This window comes from Heliangelus exortis, chromosome 22, assembly GCF_036169615.1.
Source record: "Heliangelus exortis chromosome 22, bHelExo1.hap1, whole genome shotgun sequence".
Classification (NCBI taxonomy): Eukaryota; Metazoa; Chordata; class Aves; order Apodiformes; family Trochilidae; genus Heliangelus; species Heliangelus exortis.
Genome location: NC_092443.1, coordinates 4,180,184 through 4,202,958, shown reverse-complemented (window position 1 = coordinate 4,202,958; position 22,775 = coordinate 4,180,184). Strand labels below are relative to the sequence as shown.

The 22,775-nt window shown below is 37.2% G+C and overlaps 1 protein-coding gene across 1 annotated transcript in view; it reads right to left on the bottom strand.

The window, feature by feature from the left end:
- CDK5RAP2 (CDK5 regulatory subunit associated protein 2) overlaps positions 1 to 22,775 on the bottom strand; it is a 70,213-nt gene that overhangs the window by 30,518 nt on the left and 16,920 nt on the right. Inside the window, 10 exon segments of the mRNA XM_071766657.1 lie at positions 1,660 to 2,125; positions 4,286 to 4,461; positions 5,030 to 5,077; positions 5,771 to 5,866; positions 10,013 to 10,141; positions 11,367 to 11,482; positions 13,086 to 13,216; positions 15,265 to 15,362; positions 21,259 to 21,432; positions 22,255 to 22,425. Coding sequence (XP_071622758.1) covers positions 1,660 to 2,125; positions 4,286 to 4,461; positions 5,030 to 5,077; positions 5,771 to 5,866; positions 10,013 to 10,141; positions 11,367 to 11,482; positions 13,086 to 13,216; positions 15,265 to 15,362; positions 21,259 to 21,432; positions 22,255 to 22,425 — 1,605 coding nt within the window.

Genomic DNA, 22,775 nt, shown 5'->3' with positions numbered 1-22,775 from the left:
GCTCTAGACAGTCCTTGAGGAGGGCAGCAGAGACTCCTTCACCAATGAAAGGCAAAAGCAGCAACTCTAAGACATCATTTGTGCTTTTAATTTTAGGCAAGGCACCACAAGCAGATCTTCACTGGCAGACCAGCTAGGATCTCAAAACCCTTCCCCTCTCCTACCATCTTCATTCTTCCTGACTTCTGCCTGTCCTCATCTGTGCACATGGCATGGAGAGCACCAACACAACAGATGAGGAGCACACCCAACCCTGCCTCAGACCAGCCAAGGCATCCCAAAGATGTAGGAACAGCTATTGCAGCAGCCAAACACCAGTGACCATGTGCCTAATAGACTTAAGAACATTAACAGCCCAAGAACGCTCCATTATTATCCTCTTCCCTCCCCTAACATTTTTTTTAAAGGCAGAAGATTTACTGCCAATAAGGGAAGCTTAAAAGACAGAGAATGTACTTGAAGATAGTCTGATAGATTTTGCTTACATGCAAACTGTTTGGTGAAACAAGGCAGTTTTTGAGAGTTACTTCAGCTTTGATTCGTAAGGGGTGTCCCAACCTACTACTAAGCACAAATTTTTTAGGGCGTTTGCCAGGGACCAACAGTGCATTTTTTCCTTAAAATCCCAAGCTACACTGAAATGTTTGTGCCTGTACAGAACTTACCAACAGAACTTACCAACATCTCTTGGTTTACAAGCCCTTTCCTTCAGAAAAGTGAATCCAACAGGAACAAGCCAGAGTAAAAATGAGTTGTTCCCAATTGCTAGCTCACAGGAACTTCTTTATCAGTAAAGTCATGGAAACCATTCCTCAAAAAAGGTGCTACAACTTTCTGCATTAGCAGTGCACAAAATCAAAAGCAATGCTCTCCTTTGTCTGCTCAGCAAGAGCAAAGATCTTCAAAGAACTTTAAACTTTGCTTCTATAACTACTGCTGAAACAACACACATGGCCCCTTCAGCAGAAACTGTTTTCCCACCTCTTTGGGATCACAGGCTGCCTGCATACAGAGCACTTGGAAACTTATCTGGCACAAGCAAATTACATCTGTATTCAGAAAACAGATCAAGTGTGCACCTGGGTTCCAAATCAATCTGAAGAATGGCCCCCCCAGTTCTGCAGAGTATTACTGGCCATAATTCCTAAAAGCAAGACACAGTGATAGGATGTTAATAAAAGCCTAAAAATTGAGATTCAAGTTTGTTGACATCCACCATTAACACTTGACCAGCACACTCTCAGACATTAGGCAAGTCTTCAGTTTTGGAGAATGCATTTGCCTTTTAAACTTAATAAGCTACCAGTTCAAATGCTCTGGTTCTGCATGTTATGAACATCTATGTAGAGATACCAGGTAGTACAGAATCAGACCATTATGCTATAAACTCTCTCTTTTTCCAAAAGCTATACTATTTACTAGTATCTGGTCCCATTGTGGATTGAAATTCAATTAATTAAAGTTCTAAAGCAGACTGAAGTACATGATACAAAGCTCTGAACATTAAGAACAATTATCTAAAATATATTTGCCTTATATCTCTTTTCCTAATTTTAAAAATTACACAAAAAAAAGATTTAAGAATAGAAATGAAACATAATGTTCTCTTTTATACATCTATTCCCTAAGTACCAAAAAGAGAATCTTAAATAAACTTACTTCATTTGTTCTCCTTGTAGAAAGAAGTCTTTCATACTGTTTGCCCTTCTTACACACATTTTCCTGCTGATGTTCTCTTTCTGCATTTAATGTTGAATATTTTGTTTTTTCTTCTGAGGCTCTGTTTTTGCCTTCATGTTTGAATCTCATGACATTACTCTCTACAGTCATTGTTTGTGTATCTGCATCTTTCAATTCCACTTTCAACAACTCAATATCCTTATTAATCTGTGGCACTGCATCTGGATAAAGCTTCTCTTTTCCATCAAAAGTTGATTTCAATTCTGCTTGCTGCTTTAAGAATTTATTGACCTGCTTGAAATGTTTGAGTTCAGCTCTTAGTTGAATAATCATTTGCCTAAGATCTTTTTCATCCTTTTTCTTTATATCCTCACTTGAAAATTCTTCCTCAGTTGTGTTCAGATGATCTAACAGTCCATTTACCATTTTCATTTGTTCTTCTCTGCTATACTCAGGAAAGAGAAAATAAAAAGGCAAGAATTTTTATTTTTATTTAAGCAAACAATACCTTCTAAGAAACTACTTTGCAGTGTCTTGACATATTTGAAATTCCCCAGAGATTCCATCTTATTCACTAATGAATTACTCACTAAGAACACTTTTTGAAACCTTTTCTCAACATGAATTATATTATAAATTATCTCATCAATGCTTTTCTTCTATTTATGACTATACAGACTCTACCATCCCTTTCCCCATTCAAGAATAGATACTAAACCTTTGGTAACTACATCACTTGCTAACAGAACATAGCAATAAAAAAAGCAGGAATGGATTTTCAGAAGGGTTTACTCTGATTCAACTACCTTCAAAAATAAAATTCTACCAAACCCACAGAAGACTCTAGAGGTTGATTTTTTTCTGAAAATCTATCCCTTCATATATTTCTAATGTAAGGGGGAAGATGGAAACTGAGACTGCAGCCAAAAGTCTGCAAACACAACTCAATACCCACCACCAAACTGCCCCACAGATAACTAATGGTCCATGGAAAACAGTTTGGAAAGCCATGTTTTAAGTGAAACTGAAGCCAAATAAGACACATTTAAAACATAAGCAAGCCTTCAGATTCTACAGATAATTTCATTAATCCAATAGAGAGCTGTTTGTGCCAATAAACATATAAACCAGCATTTCAAATAACTGCATCTGTATAGCAAATGGTAGGAGCTAACTAGGCTTTTTATGTCTTTCTCTGGCATCTAATGTCATTAGTGAGAATTGTTATGCAAAATATAGGCTCATCACCAGTCAGTCTCATCATTTGTAGCTGAACATTGAAAAGATTACACACTAGAGTGGTAAACATGGTGGTGGCTAGAAACACTCATTAACAGACTTTTAAGTAAAGTTAACAAATAAAGCAATGTTATCTATTCATCTTCTAAGAGAATAGTATCTCTGCAGTTACCACTAACTCGTGCTTTGACAACTAAGACCATTTATGTGTGTGTTGGAGAGTTTAAAATAGTAATGTAAAAATAAAGAATTGCTTGACTGGAGTCCTGTGCATGCTGAACACAGAAAACAGGATTTGATTTGTGTAATTCCATAGGGAATTACAGCTACCAGCACTGCTGGGCACAACATATGTGGAAGGTGTCTCCAGAGACCACTATGGTGAGCTGAAGTAGCAGCACTGGTGAGTACTGAAAAATGTCTCAGAATTCTGAACATGATCACTACAGTGTGGAGAGAAACAGCCAAGGAAAATGAGTTATCTCCAGCAGAGCTTTAACTCAGTTTTAAACCAGTAGATTAAATAGTGCAAGCATGGAATTGGGGAAACAAAACTAATGGGAGTGGGTTTTTTTCTACACACTCTTTTCTTCCTTAGTGTTGTTTGGTTTCTATGGAAATGAGCATTTCAGCTGGGAACTGATCAAACCAGTAGTGTCACACGTGCTCAAAAACCACTGGCTGTGCTAGGGCTTACACAGAGTTAGTCACACAAGGATCCTCTCCTGCTTGAAAAGTGACCTCAGTACCTCCTGTGAGCACAGTTCTCAGCACAGTCCTACAAGTGAGTACCAGAATAACCAATTGGTCAACTGCAGGACATGGGCCCAGACTCCAAAAATGCTGCTGACAGAGAGCAAACCTCTGGCAATGGCCACAAAGCACATAGTGATGTCCACTGAAAATTATCCCTGTAGAAATCATTGGAACCCCATTTTCTCCACCCTTAGTTCCTTACACACATGATTCTTACAGCAGTACAGTCTCACCCCTTCCACCACACTACTTTTCACTGGCCTGTGCTCTCAAATACTTTTTTTCTTTTAAATTACCATTTAATATCATCTGAGCCCTTTAACACTGCTAGATCCCATCTTGAAAACAATCAATTCCTCCAGTAAAGCTCCATGTATCAGTAAGTTTGAAGAGTTTTTTTCTTGTAATGGGTTTTTCATAAGGATTTCTACTGATAGTATGTTTCCTAATTACCTAATTGCATGATAGACTAAAATGGCTCTGAAGGCGCCTTGCCAATCTCTCAGGTAAATTAGACAGTGCCATTATCTAAATTCACTTTAGCAAAATTACTTTATTCTCTTCTCAAGTAGAAATACTGTCAAAAGCAGTGCACATCCCTCATACTTACGTAGATTCCAGTACAGATGTTCTGTTTTCTCTTAAAAGATGTGTGAGTAAATTCTCTTCTGTTTCACGTTCACTCATTCCTATTCTGCCAGTTGTATGGTGTTCAAACTGAGGCTTCTTTGGACTCCTACAATGTCTGTCTTTGCAGAAAGTCTCTGAACAGCCTGATGGAGTTATCTGTTAAAAAATTGAAAACATTTTATTATTACACAGGTATGCAATGTTCTACTAAATAAATTGAGGGCTATAATCTTTTTGTGATCGGGTTTTGTAATTCTTGAAGCTCTTTATCTACATTAAGAAGCATCCACAGACATTTCACTTACTATTTATTAATAGAAAAACTGATTAACATCTCTTTCATATGATTAATTCATAGTGATCAGTTGCTTGGTAGTAAGTAGATTTCCCTGAAGGTCTTTATCTGTGAATAGCTATGAGACTTCTGGAATGTTGCCTGCAGAGTTCTGCTCATTTTTTCTTAGTTCTCTTTTGCATCATCTGTCTTTACAGTACCCAAATTCTGCCCCAGACTCTCCAGATATAAGCCCTGAACAGGATGCAACTTTAAGTATTTACAAACTGCCAACTTTTTGTATGCAACACCATAGATGTGTCCTCTACTGTACCAGTTATGTGGGAATTTATACTGGGCTCCTTTGGACACAGTTTCCATCAGCAGGCAGCAGCAGCCAGAGATCAAGATGCTTAAAAGTCAGGAGAACCTTTACAAGATATTACTTACCTGTTTATCCAGATCAGAAGGAAAATCCAAAGAAACCTGAAGGCATACCTAGTAAACAGAAAAAATACAGAAATTACAAATTGAACAGAACATTATTCTTCAATATTACTAATTAAAATGCCCCATTTTGTCTTGCATTTTACCATGTTATAATTTTTAAAGCAGAAAGTCCAGCTTTAATTGTACTCTATGATCCTCTAACATCCCTTGCAACCTGAACTATTTTATGATTCCACGTTGCTTTTGAATTGTAGAATAAGAGGACATGAGACTCCTGTAGGCATGAAAACACAGTCAACAAGTTATCAGGACACAAAGTATTTCAACCCTTAAGAAGACTCCGTAGTCTTAAGAAGACTCCTCAATCATGGTAGCAAGTGAATCTTCTATGATTTGCATTACAGGCCTGACTGCAATGGAGGCTGAAGATCAGTGTCTGTGTGCATGTAAAGAAACACAGTTTCAAGGGACTTTGTCATCCCCATTAAGGAAGATTATGGGTACTCAAACAAGAGAAAACAAAGACCAGAAGGAAAGCCATCCCAAATGCAAAAACCCCAGCAGCAGAAAAATACAAGAAAAAGCTTTCAGAAACTCTTAAGAGAGCAATTAGTTAAAAGCAAAGTCAGATACCAAGCAGATATGCTTTGTTTGCAAAAGGCTGTGTTCTAAGAAATTGGAATTTTTAAAGGCATGCAGAGGAAAGAGAAGTGTAACAATGTACCCAGAGTGGAGCCCTACCTGGCTGACCCTCTCTGGAAGCTGAGGGTTCTGCATCTTTCTGTCATTGTCACCACCTTCAGTCTGCATCACAGGCTCCCCTGTTATTTCAAGACACTACACAAAGTATGGAATGATGTGAAAATGTAGCACAGAACAAAAAAATACTGTGATATGAAACATGCATAAATAAGTCAGTGACATGTCTTAAAAGAAAAATAAAAAAAGCCTGTAATACAAAGTAACAAACACTGAATTAGATTTTTTCAACAAGATCAAAGGAAATTAATATAAAAACCAAGAACAACTCATTAAATACAGTGAAACTCTATCTTACACATTCCTTCATTTTTATTTAGTCCTTTCTCCTTGGAATTTACAACAAAAATAAAAATAACTTAACCTCTTCTGATAAAGGATCTCTGTATCTTCAGTCATGTTCTCATTGTGTCTTTTCCAACTTCCAGAATTTATTTTCATTTGCTACACAATTCAGGCTCTTCTCCAGCGTCCAAGAAATAAATGTTTGTAAAACAAAGCACATGTAGCTTGCTATATACTGAAAAGATTTACTCTAACACTGAGGGTTACAATCTACTTTGTCTCGCTTAAAGTTACTAATTTGAAGCAACTGGTACCAAATCAACTTTTTCTCCCCATTTGCCACAGAACCCAATCCATCTACCATGGATAGGCATTTCCTGAGCAAAAAAGGGGAGGAAAACTCAGCTTTATTCCTAGCAGAACCCAAGTTCCTGACATCTACCTAAGTGAAAGTGAGACCAGAAACTGAGAATATTTTCACCACTCCCCTGTGGTAAGACCAGACTGAAGGCTTACATCATCTTGTTTTACAGCAGTATTTCCCAATCTAATAGAAAAAGATCAGTTAATCAAGTTTTTTGCTGCTAGAACCTCATTATGTAGCACAAACAAGTGAGAGTGATGGTAAATACCAGCACTGCTATGCCTAATATGCCAAAACCACAGGTAGGATGCACCACAGTGGATTCAAACTTGCATCAGATAAAAATTTTAGTCTTAAAGCACTTCTGACAATAATATACCACTGCTGTGTGTAAGAGTCATATTTTAGTATGACTTGGGCTAAAGAAAAGCTTCCTTAAGGCAAGAAAAGCCGAATCTTGAGCGTAATTACATAAAATTGAGATTATAGGTACAGACTCAGATGACAGACTGGAGGGAAAGAAACTGGTGTCTAGGGGTTGTGGATGTGATATTTATTGCTGCTATGGATACACAGCCCTGTGCTGAAGCTTCAGACATGAAAAAAGAAACCTGCTTCCCCAGTATCACACGCTGGAAAGTCCTGGCTCACAGCTTGTCAGTCCAATCGTGGACAAAGAGGATTCTCCAGGGAGGGTTATTTTTGCTTCTTAATTGGGTGCACTGGGAATTGAGTGCATATGTGGGTTTTGGTTTTTTTTTAATTGAGTATGCATAGAATGCATGCCTATATATATATATATATATATATATAAAATAAATGAGAAAAGCCTTATTATCTTCCAATCCCTAGCAATATAAGCAACTCACTGGTTTTAAGCATGATTTTTTAAAGGCAGAAACCAAATGGTGCTGCATATTAATATATTTGCCTTTTACTATCAGGAATCTATATTGAAAACTAACTTCCCAGTCATGATTGAATTATTTTGGTCTTTTCACTCAGAGATGGTTTTCTAAGGCAGCACAAAGCAAAGACAATGTGAAACCTGGGGGAAGACACACACAGTATTGCTATAGCAAGGGCATAAGGTCAAACCCTGCATCTGTGTATTAAAATTAAGCTTATCTACACATATAGCTTTTCCACTCCATGCAACTACCTTTTAAGACTCAACATTATTTAGTATTTGCTTTTCCCAGGCCAGTATTTGGGGTAGTGATGCTTCTGAGAACTCTTAGCTAAGAACCAACAGGCTGCAGCACAACAAATCACTGCAGCCTGGGGCTGGTCCTAGGGTCCTGTGTCTGACAGGCTGAAAAGAAACTTTCTGTGCTCCAAGGAACACAACCTAATGTTCAACAAAATATTAAAAGAAGTGTCTTAAGGCCAGGAAAAAAAAGTCTCCCAGAATAAGCTGCCTGTTTCAAGTATTACCTTGAAGACTGAAAACCTTGAGAATGTTTTTCCTAAATGAACCACTGATATGCTTGGTTTGCAGAGATCCCTGGAGCCCTGGAGGCTGAAATCAGAGGCTGCTTCTCTCAGAGAAAGCAGATGTTCAAAGGACAGTACAAAAACAACCTTTTTCTCCCCTTCTTCTCCCTCTCTTCCAAACATGAAGCCAAGAAATAAGAACTAGAGGCTGTCAGACCTTTGGGAGGTGCCCTGCAGAGGCACCAACATGCAGATTCATCTGATTTGTGCCCCAGCTTTGCAAAGGAAAAAAAAGGTTCATTTTAAGAACCTTAAAAGGATACATCTCCCCATGTCTGTCCAATTTCCTCTTATAGCACATATGTTAGTGTCACCTCAGCACTACCTGCCAACAAATTCCAGCTCAAAATACACACAAAAAACAGAGCTTAGGGTTTTTTTGACAATGGTTATTAATATGCAAAATACTGTTGTCACAATCCATAGCCCAAAATCAGGTAGCTGCTTGCTGCCCAGACTGTTAAAATGGTACCTTTTAGAAATGAAAACCTTTTAATTACAGATCCTTTAAATATTGAGCTCTATAGTACTATTATCATTCTGGCACAGGTTAAAATACAGAATTTTACTTTACTATTTCCTTTACCAGAATTTTGAGGCTTAATTATATGTTATAAGCCTCACTCTCTGCCATCCTACATCTAATCTCAAGCAGGCAGCTTCTTAACTAAGTAGCCCTACATGTTCTTTCCATGCCAGGCAAGTGCAGGAGTACAGACTCTTGCCACGATCATCTCAGCACAGGACACGAACTCCTTTGGGATGAACTCTGGCATCAGTGAGGGTGCAGCACCCTCTGCAGGGTGAGGAGGCAAATTGCTGAAAAACTACAAAGTGCAGCCCTGGAAACTGATTGCCCACAGCTCTTCATTACCTATTAAAGTAACATGGAAATCCATTATTTTAATAACAGCCACGGCACCCCTAAAAATCGATCTATCATTTAAAACATATTTCAATTAAAAGTAATATGATTTATGGCTTGAAAAAACAAGAGTATTTTGTCACTTTTGATGATGGCTCTCAGTGCATCTGCAGCACATAGAGTGAAAGACATGACTCTTTTTCCAGAGTCCTGCAGAAAAATCAATACCACAGTCCCAGTTCTAGAATTAGGTGATCCCTACACATATCTGATCCAAACCACTCTTAATATTTTGTTCTTTTTTAGTTTAATTCAGATTTAGAAATTCAAGACAGAAAATACCAGCACCATCATTATTCCTTTTAAATTTTTACTTATATGTGGTGCACAAGAACAATGTAGCTGAAAGCAAAAATCACATCAATTTAGAGGAAAAGTACTACCAGCCACATTTCAATTAATATTTTGTAACAAGCTGGAGGGTTCACTAGAATCTACCAGAGCCTCCTGAATTTTCTTCATCATGCACACATACTTGGGCCTCAGCATCATAATGTTTCTCAGTGGAAGTGTTCTGCCAAGACCTCTTCTTTCCCACAGCTAAAACAAGACTTTGCTTTGGGCAGAAGAAAAAAACACCCAGCAATGATTACCCCCTTGCACCTCTCAGCTATCTACCACAACACTGGCCACTTCTTCATATACTTCTAAATGAAGCAACAACCCTGCATTTAAGTGACCCCAAGTGCTATTATTTCTTTTCTGGCCATGGGGAACCCTGGTTGTTTTGTAGATGCAGGGGAGATCTCAACTATGCTCTGACAGAATTAGATAGTGTCAAAATAACTTGAACAGCAGACAAGCCAACATTCAGCAGTAGTTAAAATTCTATATAGGACACTGCTTTCTATGTAAAATTAACTATTTTCTCCCCTTTCAAACTGGCAAAACAAGTATGTTATAGACCCAATTAATATTTTAATGAGTACACTGTCGCCTTAAATCAACTTGACACATCACTGAATACTTGCAATGAGCTGATTCTCTGTTGTACTAACAACTTAAAGCTGTTTACATCAGTAATTAAAAAAGTTATTATAAGGAATTAGCAGCCTAAGTCCCGAGGGTTTTGCAGGCATTCTGTACTGATGTGATTCCACAAGGCAGATTAGATGTGAGAATCAGATTCACTACTTGAACACAGAAAACCTACCTCACTGTGGTTTAATATTTTTAGGGCCTCCTTCCCTTGAGAATCTGTTGCACAAAGTCCAAGGTGTTTTTTCTTAAGTTCTTGATTAACTGACTGCAGATCCTTAACCATCAAGAGAAGATCAGTAACCTAAATAACCAAAGGAAGAAAAGCAAAACTGCTAACATCCATCCTGTATGAAAACAAATAATGATGTATAACTCTCCAGTTAAATCCAAACTGCAGAGCTGGGCTTCTCTATCTGCTCATGAAGCAATCTTCCTGTGTATAAAAACATGATTATCTATTCCTGAGTTTGTGTTCAAGAAATCCTAACTTGTAAGGCTCTCATTTCCAGCCACATTATTACACTGAGGTATCCAGTTTCAAGCAGCAGCAAAAAGAGGCCTGAAGGCACCTCACACCAACAGGCTGATCTAAGAAGAAAAATTTTATTGCAACAGAAAACAACATTATAGGGAGAAAAGCAGCATTCAGAAACAAGCTGTTTGTCCATCTCAAGCATCCTTTAAAAATCACAATAATTCTGAATAGTTCACATATACAAAACCTGAATGAACTATCATGTTCAAAACTCCTGAGCTGACACTGCTATCACAGGATCTGCAGTATCTCCAGAAGGCAATGTCTGCAGAACAAAGTGGTATATTTTTATCAGACCAATTAAGATAATTGGAAAAAAAGGATCAGCTTTCAGGTCTACAAACTCTTTTTCAAGTAAGAAATGGTTTATAAAGTCCATTTGCTTTTTAGAGAGTCTCTGAACCTATGGAAAAAGCTATGTTCAGAGATAAAAGTGTTAGAACCCCAGAATGGGTCTGGGACAGAATTTGGGGCTATTTTTATTGAAACCTGCTCAGTATAAAGCAAACTTCTTCCCTTCAGATTACCCACCTTCAGATTTTCAACATAAAAATTTGCTTATCTTCATGCCCAAATTTCCATATTCAAAATAATTCCTTATCATAAATTTATTTGTTCCTGGATCAGAGATCACTGCACAGGATAAGAAGTCAGCAGAACAAGTTCCTCCAATACTAATTTATTGTGTGACAGTGATCTGCACATTTAACCTCTGTGAATTTCAGTTCTCCTTACAAAGCAGGGAGATAACATTAACCTACCTCAGGGTTATTTTATAACATGCCATATTTATAAAAAGACTTCAAACCCTGGGATGGAGTGTGCTATACAGACATATAAATAACAGTTACTGCTGCCACTGAGATAAGAACTTCAAACCCTTTGAGAATTACCTAACTGTACCTAAATAAACTTTTTTGTGATTTGCACAAAATATAAATGAAATAGAATTAAACCATGAGAAACAGTAAATAATAAAACCCATCAATACCTTTTTTTTAAGTTCTTCAAGAGACAGATGGTCTATCTGTATGCTTAAATGATCTTGCTCTCCTAAACAGATACTCATGTAAGATGTTTGATCTCCACAGAAAGATAATGTTTCATCTGTCAAAACAACCAAGGGCAGGAATTATTTCAGAAGCACTACTTGCAGGAAAACACAGCATAAAATACAAAGACAGGACTTTTCAAATAAGCACCTAGCAGTAGGTCTGGGGGAAGCCAGTTAAAATGTTTCATCCCCCAAAATAAGAATTCTGTTTAACTCAACTAATTTTGCTCTCATATTTCTTTGTGCTTCTGACACATGGTCGCTGTATTTTCCGTGGCTGTTTTTTCTGTGGTTATCAGCATGAGTTGTGAATGTAATTCTGAGTTACAATTTGCATATTTAGCATTACAATTAGAAATATTTTTTAGAAAGGATAACTAAGGCAAGAATAGTTATTCTGTTTTAACTATATTTTTATGACAATGAACTGAAGGTCTCAAGGCAAAATGTCTGCTTAGACAGAGTTATTGAATTTATTTTGCTTTTGGGTCAAAAGATTGCATTAATTGCATTGAAAATAGCTACTTATTTATTTCCTCTATAACTGCAGGAATGGGTTTGTTATGTTTCAATAAACCCCTGTTCATTTACAATATAGATTACAGCTAATTCTATGCCTACATCTCATTAGACAGAAGGAAAGAAGAAATATCTGAATTAGGACAAAGAAGAAACATTCAAACCACACTCCCAGCTCTGACTCTGATGCCTTGGCTGTGGCAAGGACCCAAAGCTTCACACTAACTTTCAGAGCCCTCATTCCCAGCAGCCTCATCCTCACCACAACAGCTCTTGAAAACCAGGAGTATCTACAGGATCTTCTGGCTGTTCAGCATCTCTGTGCTTTTGAGATTGGAAACCAGACCAGAATCAGTTTACCTTTTGTCACTTATCAGAGCTGTCAAGGCACTGATGCTAAAACTGAAAATCTAAGTTGAAAGGGGTAAGTGAACAGGCTTTGTTGTTATTTATATGTCCCTTGTGGAATAAACAGATACATTTGTACATATGCAGTAACATATATTTAACAATGCTCACTTACATTATTCTTTTCTGTATCTAAATATATACTAAAATAACCTCCAAAGAAGAACAATAAAAAAAGCTGAAAGATAAATTGTATTTAAAGCTCTACTATTTCTGAATCAAAAAATAACAACACCTCTGGCTATTTTTATTTCCTCTGGAAATACTTCTTCTGTTAGGAGGAGTCCAGCCACTTCCCAAGACACAAACTCTTTACCAATGTGTTGTGAAATAATTACATTCCATGGTCAGAAAGTGATCCCATGGCTACATATCTATTCAAAGACAGGAATTTCTGACTTCTGCAGAAAACAGTGAATCCCATGGGTACAAAATTGTAGGCAACTTAAAAGGATCATTGCAGCAGAATTGCCACAGAATTACTAACATTTGCTGCACGGAAAGAGAAAAGCTGTCCCTTTGTATTTGCCTTGATTGCTCAAAGATGCTCTGTTACAAATCCCCCAAATAATTTTCAGTATAGAAAGCTGAAAAGAAGCCTTTTCAAACCTTTTTTTTTTTTTTTTACCCTCGAACACTTCTCCATCACAGTAAACTGACTGTAATAAAACCAGTTCTCTTTTGAGCAAGAAGTTGAAAAAAAAGGATGGGCTGCAGACATGTACAAACCTTGTCGGGTTTTCATGTCCTTAATCTGATCCTCTAAGACCTTCTGGAGGTTCCGATTAGCTAAAACATCCTCCTCCAGCTGTTTTCGCAGCACGAAAATGTTGTTTAGCTCTGTTTGCAAGCTGTTTATACTAAAAAAAAACCCAAACAAACAACCAAAATCAACAAACAAATCAAAACAGAAAAAAACCCTTTAAGATTCACGTCAAAATAATTCCTGTGCACCTCAGCACCTTTCATACATCCAGGCTCCCACAAAAAGCCAATTTCAGATTTGCCATCACTGGTTTTCATCACATCATTTTGATGCATAAGAATCAGAAATTCCCTACATAGAACAGTGAGGCTAATCCTTTACATTTATATCCTTTTCTTGCTGTTTTGAGCCTGCAAATCAGCTTAAATGTGACAGATACACCCTATCAGCCAACTTCTCTGTAATTTTTGTAAGGAAAATCAAAATTACTAACTTTTGAAAAGTATGTCAGAAAAATACCATTACCACGTTACACTGATGGGTCTGTGTATTCCATTATATGGTGACCATGGAAACTTTGTTTCCTTGCTACAGAACTATAGTTTATAATCTGCTGCTACACTTAAGAAAAAAATCTGAAAAACATCATGATGGATTGAAAATATGACCCAGCCACAAATAACTTCTTTTTTTCTTCATTTATCTGAAAGTCTATAAAAAGACCTTTTAAGGCCGAAATTGTCTCAATTATCTCAAAGGGATGTAAATGCCAAAACTTACAAATTATAATTTGTCAGTGTGAACTAATTCCTTAAGCAGCTTTCTTCCAAGGTGGACACTGAAGCTCTTACTTCAGCATCATTTACTGCCCCTCACAGTCTCAGCACCTCTAAATCTCCCTGGCCAGATCTGACCCATGCCCTCACACAACATTCACAAAACAGTTCTGATCAGTCCATAAAAAAAATGAAGTACACTAAAACTGAAATTTCATACACTGAAATAAGTTGAATTTAATAAAGAAATAACAAGGTGTTAGTGAACTAATTGTATTGTCACATTTGCTTTATTCAGAACCTTGGATAAATTATGCTGCTGTAAAATCTCCAATCCAGAGCACAAAATGCCAGAGAATTCAAGAATCTTTAAAAAAAATTAAATCCATCTTTCAGGATATTATACAGGAACACAGAGCATATCAGACTTGCATGAGAGAAACAGCATATTGTAGAAACACATGAATTAAAAGGCAATGTGTATGAAAAGACTCTCAGATTGTCTTGTGACAAGTGTGAGGCTGTCAGTGTCTCCTGCACAAGAAATTATGGCTTTAACCAGTTCTCCCTCACCCAAGAGTGTCTTTGAAGACAGAGCTCTTACATGCTCAGCAAAAAAATTAAGAACAAAATCAAACAAAAACTAGAAGCTAAGTAGGCAAATTTTCTCCATGTCATGAGTTAAAGATTTTATAAGAAAAAATATTGATTCCCTGCTTAGAGAGACAAGAAACGTTTTGGTTCTGACATCCAGCAGCTTACTTTGAAAAATAATCATCCAGGTTGCTTGAAATAAATAACATCTAAAAGAATATATGTCAGCTAGAAAGCAGATGTTTGCCCAAAGCCCATGTCACTGCTGATGGCAATTACACAAATGAGGAAGCTGAATTCATCTGCAGGGCTTGTTTATCAGCTGCCCAGAACTCTGGTGATTCAAGTCTTCCTTGATGAGATTTACAGCACATCACAGCCCAAAAAACTATGAGGAGAAGAAATGATAAAGCCCTGCCTACTACTTCCAGCTCTCCAGGTGAATCACTGTGCTTCCTCTGCAAATTGCTGTGAAGCTAGCACTCAAATGCTACCAATACCTAATTAAGATATCTGTAATTATAATAGCAATTTTTAAATGAAATTTTTAAACTACTTTAACTAAAGGCTAAGAATTTTCTTTATTTTAACATAACGCCTCCTCCTCAATTGCCAAGCAACAACAGGATACAAAGTAGGCCACAGATTTCTTTCTAAAATGTGGAGTTCTTAAATTTATCATTTAAAGAGATTACTACTGACAGTTCATGCCTTATGAACAACTGACAGGTACAAAACAACCACCACCCCAGTTAAGCTGCTCCTGTTTTCACAACTTTTGACTTCTGCCCTTTGAGTATAGATTATCTATCAAAACTGGTAGCATTCTTACCTATCAGATTCTTTGAAGGTCTTCACTAGTGTAGAATAAATATTTTGTTCCTTTCTTAAAGCAAGGATCAGCTTTTCATATTCAGCTTCTTTATTTTCCTAAATTAAAACAAGAAAATAATAAGCTTACAATGTAATTTTTAAGTCTGCACTTCTACAACTATGTGTACCCCTGTGTTCTGAAGAAAACATGAAAGTGGAAATCCAAATGTGCAGAACAGGACTGCTCACCCCCAAAGCCTAATATTAATGTGCAAACAATTCATGATACCAAAACCCAGCTATTATTAAAGGAGGCAAATAGTGTTTTCCTACTGTGAGTCACACACCTAAACCATGCTTCATATCTCAGTCTAAAAAGCTTTCCCTCCTCCCTAGCACCCTTATTTCCAAAATTTCCAACTTAATCACCCAGAAACAACTTGGCAAGTGGCTGTCTCAGATGGAAAGAAGGAAAGAAGGAAAGAAGGAAGAAAGGAAGAAAGGAAGAAAGGAAGAAAGGAAGAAAGGAAGAAAGGAAGAAAGGAAGAAAGGAAGAAAGGAAGAAAGGAAGAAAGGAAGAAAGGAAGAAAGGAAGAAAGGAAGAAAGGAAGAAAGGAAGAAAGGAAGAAAGGAAGAAAGGAAAAAAGGAAAAAAGGAAAAAAGGAAAAAAGGAAAAAAGGAAAAAAGGAAAAAAGGAAAAGGCCCAAGCTCACATTTCAGAACATTGTTCTAACAGTTGTCTCTCTATCCTGGATAACATTGGCTTTCTTTAGGGGAGGGCTCTGCAAATCCTGTTCCAAACAAAACGGCCTCTATTGAGCTGATAAATGAAGAATGAACCTGTCAGAGACACCCTCATCAAGTCAGCTCTCTGCACACTCAGGTGGGTCACTACAAGCTGCTGCTTTCCTTGTACAAAGAAAACAGAATTGTTTACCTGCAGCCTTGGTCACAGAGAGTTTATTATTATTATTATTATCATCATTAGAATAAATCCAGACTCTTATGCTACATTCTCAGTAAGGATCCAGTAATTTCTAGACTTTTTTCACTCCAAAACAAGCATACAGCCACTTTTTCAGCAGGAGGCAAAAAATGCAGCTATTCAAAGGAGTATTTGCTTCCACTTATGACGTAAGTAATAACTTTTCTCAGAAGGGAAAATAACTGGGGTATCTATAGCAAATTTAGATGTATTAACGTCAGACACATGTTATGCCTCTGTCTGAGAAGAATAGGAGGCCTTGTTGCTTCTCTCCATTTTCTTTTTCAACTGAAAACTAGAAGTAAGAATAAAAAAAGTGCCACAGCTAAGGAGGCACATTTATGGCTCTAGTATGACAAGGTAGCTCTGGAGGGCAAGAACGAAAGGTAATTCCATATTCTTCATATTACAACCTCCAGATTGGAAACTAAACTCTCAAGAGATACGAAATCATTAGTGAACAGATCATTAACAAGGAAGAAACCCATACTCAGGAGTCTTAAGCAGCTGTTATTCCAATTGCAATTCTTAAGGACAGAACTGCAAGAAAAATTCATCTACAGTAGAATCTTAATTCACACCAATAATGCAAAGACTCTGAAAAATTCACTGTTCTGCAAACTAAACGGTACAAAAGCAAGGACAACTGTTGTTTACTTTTAATTATTTACACTCATGCTTCACAGTATGCTAGCAAACATGTTAAATAATATTTTGCAAGTGTAATCAAGTTTTGATCAAATTACTCCCGTTACTGTAATCTGCACGTCAGCTATTGCTGCAGAACATAGCACTACAGGTTCTTGGAGGAAGTGACCTTGACTTTATTCCTGTGCATCCATAGCATTCCTAATGGCAGCTGTATTCTAAGAAATGTTTCCAGGTTCTAGTGCAATTTTTACATTCACTGTTTATCAAGTGAAAAATCCTGGGCTTCTCATCAAGTTTATCAACCAGATAAGCAGAGGAGCAGACAGCGATGGCTTCTGCAGCCTGAGTACTGAGAAAGACAAAAGCAAACAGATGGAGGTAGGTGATTTGAGTCCACTCATGAAAAAAAAACTCACAAAACCCCCAGTGTAAAAAAGTACATGTTACGGCCTGAATTAAAGTCTTATCAATTTAGAATTTCAGCTTTTCAAGAGCAGTGGCTGAACACAAAACACACAGCATGCAATTTAGCTTGGAAAAAGTTTGATCACAATGGCACTGATCAGTGACGTAGAAAGCAAGGGGAAGAAATAAATCTCTGACTTAATTTAGTCAGTTAACAATCTGTTAAAAGTTCTAGTGAACTTTTCCATATGTCTGATACAAGCCTTGCAATTATTACTGAAGACACTACAGAACCACATCCTAATTAAAAGCTCTCTCTGAAGCACAAGCAATGTCACTCTGAAGAGTTTATGGTACAGAAATTAGATAACAGTTGTCACCAATTGTTCAGGGTCTATTGCTGCTTTATTAACATGGCAGGGTTATAACCAGAATCATGCTTCACTTTCTTATGTTTCTTTTAGAATTCACCTGTTAATTTAGTTCTACATTTGCACCAAAATCTCAGAAAGCTCATGATAGCCTCTTCTTGCTACATGAACCATTTCTTAAATTCAAATGTCACAGACTACACAGAAATTATTAAATTCTAAATCCAATTGGCTAGGCAGAGGTTAGCAAAATTATGAAGACGTGTTCTTGGTTTTTTCAGAATCTTTCATGAATAATAAGGATGAGAAGATACAGTGTGTAGGTTTTTTTGTACACTATTACTGTCATTTCTAAATAAAGTGTAGGAGTGAATTATTCCAATCAAATCCCCAATGGTACACAAAACATAAGGCAGCTCTTTAACTTAAACAGACCATAATGCTGTGGGAGTTAATGAAACATTAAACCTCTTGACACATGGTGTGAGGGAAAATGTGTTAGAGGAGATAGCTGCAAGACATCCAGGACCATATTGCAGGGAAAGATTTATATTCCAGTGAAAGGAGGCAATCTAATATATTAAAAGTCTATATTTAAGTCTGAAACACTATTGCTACACAGCAGTAGTGGAAAGCATAACTTATTTTCATTAAAGGTTTCTCAAATTGTAAGCAATGAAAGTAAAAGGTTTATACCTCCACAATAAATAACTTATTGGCAAAGCCACAAGACTATCTGACTGCCTCCCTGAATACTTTCTTGCTACAACAATCATCAGGACCATTTCAAAATCTCTGAAGTTTAGAGGACGAATGATTGAGGCAACTATTGCCTGCACCTCATCACTGATTCATTCACCCATCCACCAGAACCAGAATTTGGTAATTTCTTCTAAAGCTGCAGTAAAATTTATGCATAATCTACCATAAATGAAACATTTGCTAATAAGATTAAAATTGCTATGGGCCACTGAGTCATATATCTTAGGATGAGAATTAATACAGCAAAAGACTTTGTTGGTGACTTCCAGAAGATGTCATCTCAACCACAAAAGATGTCACAAAGCTGAGGGCTTTGAGGGACTTACAGCCCTTCTTGGTGATATGTGAGGCAAGACAAGTGAACTATAACCAATAATCTCCAAATACCACTTCATCAGCCCAACTCCTTTAAGATTAAATTTCTGCTAATATGGAAATGGTGAGACACACTACATAGATTCCCATGATCAGGCCATGCTTGGCATCCCAAGCAAAAAGTATGATGTTTAAAGTGTGCAAAGACAGGGATATTGACAAAAAAGATTGCTGTTTTCAGCTATAAGCTAACCTCATCAATTCAGACATTGAACTGCCACCCTGTTTATGTGTTCACAACACCAACTTCAAGAGACTGAAAGCAACAACTGCACTGCACTGATCACTGTTTAATAGACAGGGCACTTGTAGAAAACAAAAAGTCAACTACATCAATTTCCATAATCAGAAGGCTCAGTAACAGTGTGCACAGCTAAGACCTCTCTGCAGAACTGCACAACTACACCAATTCCAGTTCTCATGACAATCAACACCTGTGATGCTCCAGCTACATCAGTAACTTCCATGCACTGACTGTCATTTATCCAGCTGCTGCAAATTCAACATCACAGTTGTATGCTCACAGTATTCTGCAGCTCCCTGACTGCCCAATATTCACTCCCTAAATACAGGAGCAATTGTAACCAAAGTCAAATAATGTGTTGATCACACAGCAGTTTGGAAGTGTCTTGTGTCTGCATTTCCTTCTCCACCTCAAGGGTTACATATGATTCCCCTCCCAAAATTAGAGATCACAGAAAGGCTACATTACAGCAAACCCACAATTTTTTATTTTTTTACACTTAGAGAAATCAATTTAGAATTAAATTGTAGCCCTTTACTGCAGTATATGCTGTGTGCAAGATTACACATGCAACACAACAGAACATAGAAGCACAGCTCAAGGACTGAACAAGGGCCAGTTTTCTCAATTTTGCTGCTTTTCTCAGTAATGAAATAAATGACATAAGTGTAAAAATCTGTGTTAGAAATATATTTACCTAGCAAATGCTCCAACAAAAATTAAGTATAGGAGTACTGGTTGTGAGAGAAGGGCATTAAGCATAAAACCAATTAAAGTTTCCAAAATTATATGAAGTCCATCGCACTTCTAAATCCTTTGGCTGCAAAATGTATTTCATTCCAAGACTTCATAGATACCAGAGTCAGCAGTTGCATGACTAACCTAATTATCAGTGCCCTCTCACAATCTCTCTCTAGCCCATGACAGTGGCTCAAGAATCCAAACTCTAATTAGAAACTGTCATTTATCTTCCCTGGCCTGGCCAAGGCACCCTGCAGAGCTTTGGATGTTGGTTGCTTTAAAATTTATCATTACATTAAAATAAAGTAAAAAGGTATGATAAAAGAGAGAAAGCTCTGCATTTAATTCAGTTTCTTTAACTTTAAAGCTCAGTGAGGCTGGAAGAGCTTGGTTTCTGTTCTCTCTGGTGGGGAGGATCCAGCTGTGCGTTTGTTGAGAGTTGGAGCAGCACTGCAAAGTCATCAAAGAGTCCAAGGCAGCCAATCAGAGCAGAGCTCTGAATTAATCTGTGTCCAAAAAGTTATGATTAATATGCCAAAGTGGGTTCTTACAGGAGATACCTTACACCGAGGCTGAGCTGAGAGGACAATGGCTTGTGATTAGGTATTGTTCACAATCATGAAGTGAACCAGCAATAGAGAATAGGTGGTGATTAGAGGGTGGGTGTGGGCTCATTGCCCTGCGTGCCTTCGCTTGCCACTGTTCCCTCTCCTGGTTTTACACCTGTACTGAAAGGGGGGTGTGCAGAGGAAAGTTAGTGTTTGATTTTCATTAATGCTGTATGATTTTCCATCCTTCTTGACAGAAGGTACGTGTCTGCACTGCAGTTTGTTTTACAGAGGTAGAATTTCTATTCAGCCTTTCAGGGACTTTTATTTTCCCTGCCTGTATATTCATATGGACTCTGCACTGGTGCCCTGGCAAGCAGTGATGCAGCTCCTTCACTCTGAGCTGATCACATAACCCAGACTCAACACATGCTTGCATCTATCTGGTTTAATAACAGTGCCCATAACATCTCATCACCAGCATGTTCAGAATGTCACACAAGACAAAACTCAAGTTTGGTTCAGTTTCTTTCAAACTTCCTTGAGAAAATCTCATTAATGAGAGTGATACACAAGAAACAAAATATGCACTAGTCTGTATCAATATTTACCAGTCTAATTCTTTTTACTTTGCTTGATGCTTCTGGAAACTTTTAACACACTAAGCTGCAAACATCACAAAGAAAAAGACAAGAAACATACCTACAAAAGCAGCTTACCTGTTCAATAATCTGTTCACATAAATAAAAAATGCACTGATGGAATCAAGAAGTGATTCAAAAACTTCTTCAAGGCACATAACTATTTTTTTTGGCTACTAGAGAAGTGATGGAATGAAGGGGGAAGGAAGTAGATCTACATTTTAAGACTTCACATTTTGATCTCTGATCTGCAGAAGTCCTGTAAATGATCAGAGTTATGAAAAACTGACCTCTAACTCTCTGACTATCTTGATGATTGACTGTTGAGACTGGACAGCACATTTTTCCTTTACTAAGCCTTCATTTTTCAGTTCAAGTTCTTCATTGGCTCTTACAACGTTCTTGTACTTATTCAGGAGTTCCTCCAATTCTGCATCCTTTTCTTTAACTCTTCCATCAAGTTTCTAGCAAAAGAAAGCAAAGACAATGTTCTAAAAATTCACTTTTCTTTTATATTGCAAAATACAGAAACAAACAAAATTCAGAATATCCAAGGATTAGCTGGCACACATTTTTCACATACCACACAAAAGTAGAGCTCAATTTAACATACTAGAAGAAGGAAAAAGAAAAAACATTTAGAAAAAAAAAAAATCAAACTTTCCCCAGCTATGCAGTCCTTTAAGTATTAAAAATTAAGTAATAAAAAATGTTCAAGGCATGCACCTTGGCCTCCAAGTACTGAGCAACCTCAGATATTACTCTTTGCATTGCTCAATGAATACCCCCAGTACTTTTCAGGACTATTATCTCTAGCTATAAAAATCTGAGCAGGAGTCTGTTAACATTCATACAGCTCCCTTCTCACATGCATCATTTTCAACAGGCTCCAAAACAAAACACAAAAAAACCCAACCCCAAAAACTATGAAGGATTTCAGCATCTATGCCTACTTCTGAGCTTCTAGCTTCTGCACAATAAACTGAAAATAATAGGCACTTCAGAGCTTTTGAAGTATCTTATCACAACAGTGAAAATTCTACCTAAGTATTAGTAAAGCTTTCTTTCCCCACTGTCCACACGCTTCAGAGCATCCTAACAAGAAACTGTGCTGAATGCCACATGCTCTGGAACTACATCTGTTCAGAAAATACAGTAGTATAAAAAGTGAAGGATTAGAATCAAAATCAAAAGCCATCCCAAATACAATTGTCATTTTGTAATAATTTCTCATACAATACCAAATGTTAACTTTCCATTTCTCATTTCAACTTCAGTCTGCCTACCTGAAGCAGCAGATCCTTTTCACTAACACTGCCTGTTAGCTGCTGGATAACTAGTTCTTGGCTCTGCAACTTCTGATTGCTTTCAGTCAAAAGAACATTGTAATGATGTTCAGCTGCTTTTTCTTTCTCTGTCATTTCACCATGTAATTTCTCCAGTTGATTTCTTAGGTCCTACAAAAAGAAGCAAAAAACAGAAAATTACTGCTTAGTAAATCAACTTCAAAAAAAGTTCAGGACTAACAACTCAAGTTTAACTTTTCACTGCTTTAAATTACTCATATCACTGAGTACTCTGGAGAATGTATTTAAGCCAGTATCTTTCTCTTGACATCAATGAACATAATTAAAAAAACCTTTTAGAAAAGGTGTCAGCATTGTCTTCTACAAGTCTAGGTTGTTACTGTTTAACTGCTTTCCATACAGAATGATTGGATTCTAAGGCTGTTGAAAATATCACACACATAGCTTGTTGTCACTGTCAGAATGAACACCCACTTCTGAGTCAATTTACTCCCTTGCTA